The 4,017-nt window shown below is 50.6% G+C and overlaps 1 protein-coding gene across 2 annotated transcripts; it reads right to left on the bottom strand.

Annotated features, from left to right (window-relative positions):
* Nucleotides 1-1,693: 1,693 nt before the first annotated feature.
* On the bottom strand, nucleotides 1,694-3,620 carry LOC119268492 (zinc finger CCCH domain-containing protein 9-like). 2 transcript variants are annotated; one of them, XM_037550148.1, is made up of 3 exons: nucleotides 3,556-3,620; nucleotides 2,745-3,447; nucleotides 1,694-2,663 (listed from the first exon to the last, which is right to left on the bottom strand). In XM_037550148.1, the coding sequence occupies exons 2-3, from the start codon at nucleotides 3,402-3,404 to the stop codon at nucleotides 2,334-2,336; spliced, it is 990 nt and encodes a 329-aa protein (XP_037406045.1). In that variant the 5' UTR covers nucleotides 3,405-3,447; nucleotides 3,556-3,620; the 3' UTR covers nucleotides 1,694-2,333. The 2 variants fall into 2 exon arrangements, with proteins under 2 accessions (XP_037406045.1, XP_037406044.1); XM_037550147.1 differs by having other exon boundaries at nucleotides 1,694-2,666.
* Between the last annotated feature and the right edge of the window lie 397 nt (nucleotides 3,621-4,017).

The following is a 4,017-nucleotide window of genomic DNA, read 5'->3' on the forward strand; positions in this document are numbered from 1 at the left end:
GTATTCATTTTATTTGTTAACTGCAGCGGTAGGCGCGGACTAGGATCAACGAGTTTTGGTTAATCTTTGAAAGAAAGACTTCAGAATTAAGCAATCAAATGTTTAAGGACCTTTAATTTTTTAAGTAATAAAGCGTCCTTTATAAAAAAAATATAAGGACCTCTTATATGGTTGACCGTTCGCTGGGAGGGGGTGATATTTGAGAACATTTCGAAGACAGTTTTAATTGGTCATGTGGTGGCAGTTTATTTAGAACAACATGCCATTTTCTGAAAAAGAAAGCTCAAAATTATCATCCTCTCAGAAAATGCCATGTTATTCTGAAGAAACTATCACCCCGATACAACTAACACTGACAGAAAAAACATTAGAAATGCCCTGCTCTTCCAGTAAACGTCAGTCAGATAAGATTGCCGATGTTTAAACGGAATACATTAGTTCTGGGTACGCTGATATAATATTATGGCTTTGTTGTTGCCTTGCAGGTCAGGGCGTGCATTTTACTCCCTCCGTCTCTAAATAAGGAGTTAAATGCATTGGAGGTTCTAAAAGTTTCATCGAGGTGTCACTTTAGTCCTAATTCTTTCAAAAGGCACCTTTAGGTTCTAATTCTTTAGTAAGTGGTTCACCTGAGGTCTTTTTTTCACGAGTGCTCGTTGACCTCCCCGCGTGGCACGTTGACCCATGCCACGTCAACAGAGGGCCCAACTGGCTGGCGAGAAAAATACATTGGTGATCCTAAAAGTTTCTGAGCAGTGTCATTTTAGTCCTACTTTTTTCAAAACACATGTTTACGTCCTAATTCTATAGTAAGTAGTTCATCTAGGTCCTTTTTCACACGATCATTCTATAGCTTGTGGAGGAGGCAACGCTGCTGACGCTGCTGCAACGCTTCTCTTCGTCACTCGCTTCCCTGCCGAGGAGCTTGCTGCCCCAGCCATGGCGACGGTGTGGGCAAGAGAGAGAGAGAGAGAGAGAGAGAGAGATTCGGTAGGGGTTGGGAAATGTCAAGAGGGGGGGTTACAAAGGGATTTCTGTAAAAAAAAAGAGCAACCACAACGGCCTCTAAGTTGACATGGCATGGGTCAATGTGTCACGCAAGCACGTCAAGGAAAGATCATGCAAAAAAGGACCTCGCGTGAAGCACTTACTATAGTATTAGGATCTACACGTGTATTTTGAAAGTAGGACAAAAGTGACAATGCCCAGAAATTTTTAGGAGCTCCAGTGTATTTTTCTCGCCTGACGGTTGGCCCCTCTGTCGACGTGGCGTGGGTCAACGCGCCACGCGTGCATGTCAATGAGCGCTCATGGAAAAAGGACCTCGCATGAACCACTTACTAAAGAATTAGGACCTAAAGGTTCATTTTAAAAGAATTAGGACTAAAGTGACATCCCAACCAAACTTTTAGTACCTCCAGTGCATTTAACTCCAAAATAAATGACTTGATTTTGTATAAATTTATACTAAAATTAGTACAAAATTGAGTCACTTAATTTGGGACGAAGGGAGTACATTTTTAGCCTTTTACAAGCGAGTTAAGTAGCTTACACTTCAAGCTGCAAAACCACAGTCGGCAATACCTATCATGCACAAGTTAGGCAGGTTGAGGTTCTTTACCGAATACCGAAACGTAGCAGCTTTCTGAATCACAAGAGTACATCCGAAAAGTCATACATAGGGACAGTCAGACACAGCGGAGTAAACAGTTGTCCATTCATCCTCAATTAAGATTTACAGACAACAGAGGTTTGGGGGACAAATCAGGAGCCATTCTTTACAGACAGCCAACTTAATTATACTGCAAAAATCACTGACATTACGAAGAAAAATTGCAAGAGCAACAAGGTAATCTGAAGAAAGCAATAGAGCTGCTATACAAGATCTACTGCTCCTCGTCATATAGAATACAAACAAGAAGACATCCATGTCACCTCAACTTCGCAGCACTTGCCAGTTCGCCAATCTACAGAGTACACACTCACTGACATTATTGTATCATGTCGATCTCCCTCAAAAAACACATTTGGAGACAAACTGCCACCTAAAACCAAGACGGACGACATACATAATAGATAGCAGTATGAACAAGTCCCTGAGAGACGGCTACTCCTGCATACGCAGATATTCACATTGCCTGGGCTGCTGGGCACTAACTCTACCGTTCGGTTTCATTTACTTTCTTATATAATACAGCACTTATAATACATATATCTTATTTACGCCGTTGGTAATTTTTGTACATTTTCCCCTGGGCTGTTGAGGTATGCGTAGGCTTGATTTGAGACGGTAAAAAGGGGTTCAGACTGTGGCGGAAGAGACGCGCACTGCCTCAACGGCTGCGGAGGAGGCGCTCGGCGGCGGTGAGCGAGTGGCGGAAGTGGCAGCGGTGGCCGTAGGGGCAGACCTCGCCGTTGAGCACCATGCGGCAGACCTCGGTCTTGTACCGCGGGTGGCGGATGACGGGGCGCAGCTCGGAGACGCCGTGCGCGAACTGGCACTGGTCGCCGTAGGGGCACGCCCCCGTCTCCTCCCACTTGTTGCACAGCTCCGTCTTGAACATGCCCTGGTTGTACACGTCCAGCTCCCCCGCCGCGTCCTGCTTGCTCTTCTGCTCCTCGCCTTTCTTGCCGCCGTCCGCTCCCAGTCCGGAGTACGCGCGCTGCTGCCGATCCACAATGTCAAATGCCAGTTCGAGAGGAAGATACTACGCGGAATTGGCGAGACGGGAGCAGGGACTCACCGAGCTCGGCTTGCGGTTGTACGCCGCCGGCGTGGCGGCTGCCGGGGCAGCCTGGTTCATCTTGAGGTAGTCATTCGAACGGACGGAGATGCTCTTCGGCAGCACGGCGAGCTTCTCGGGCGCGCGCTGCTTGGAAGCACCCTTGTGCTCGCCGAGGCGGAACCGGCGTATCTCGTCAGCGATGACGACGGCGGCGGTCTCCTTGCCACCGAGCAGCGCGACGCGGCGCGCGAGGTCGCTGTTGGCCACGCGGAGCTCGGCGTTCTCGCGGCGGAGGATCGCCGCCTCGTCGACGGCCTCGGCGAGGTGGGAGAGGCAGAGCTCGTAGCGATCGGCCACCTCCTGGTACTGCAGCGCGAGCCGCGCGAGCTGGAGCCTGTGGCCGGTGGCGGCGGCGGCGGCCGCGCCGTCGTAGTCCCCGTCGTCGACGAGGGAGGCGGACGAGGACGGCGAGAGCGAGACGGACGTGGCGAGCGGCGACGGCGAGGAGAAGCCCAGGCTGGGGCTGAAGGGGGAGGAGCAGCGGTAGAGGCCGTCGTCGCCGCCCGGGAGGTAGCGCGGCGAGGAGGAGAGGCGCTGGTCCCCGAATCCGTACGGCTTGAGCTCGAAGGCCGAGCGGAGGCGGTCGGCGTTGGCCGGAGAGATGAGCGCTTCCTGCATGGCTATGGCTGGCAGATGATTACCTCCGCAAACAAAGTATTCTCTGGGAACAAACAGATCGGAATGTCACAAATTAAGAAAATACGACATAAAATGCAGTGGAAAATTCAACTCAGAATGTTGAAAATTCAACCGAGAATGTTGGTGATACCTCTTGGCGCTGGATTAGGTGCAGAGAGGGAGAGAGAGGACGGGGACGAAGGAGGTGGGTACACGGGTGCAGGCAGCGTGTGTTGTGGTTTATATAGCGGGGAGCATGCCGCCAGGAGCAGAGGAGACCGTGGAGCCCGCACTCCGCCAGAGCGAGATGGCCGTCCCGCGCCGGAGCTCCTTCCTCTTGTCCCAGTACAGTCCATGGATGGTTGTTGCATTGTGGTTCTAGCCTGCGCCTGCCCTTGCTTATTTACCGTTTCACCTAGGCCAGTAGTAGTAGTTTTGCAACTAACTAAAAAAATGGGGTAATAGCGAATCAACCTATAGTTGAGTTGGTTAGGTGGACAGTGATATCCCCAATCCACCAGGGTTCAAATTCTGGTGCTCGCATTATTCCTGGATTTATTTCAGGATTTTCGGCGATGCGCTTTCAGTGGGAGGAGACGTTCCCGTCGACGAC

The sequence above is a fragment of the Triticum dicoccoides genome, chromosome 3A, assembly GCF_002162155.2.
Source record: "Triticum dicoccoides isolate Atlit2015 ecotype Zavitan chromosome 3A, WEW_v2.0, whole genome shotgun sequence".
Classification (NCBI taxonomy): Eukaryota; Viridiplantae; Streptophyta; class Magnoliopsida; order Poales; family Poaceae; genus Triticum; species Triticum dicoccoides.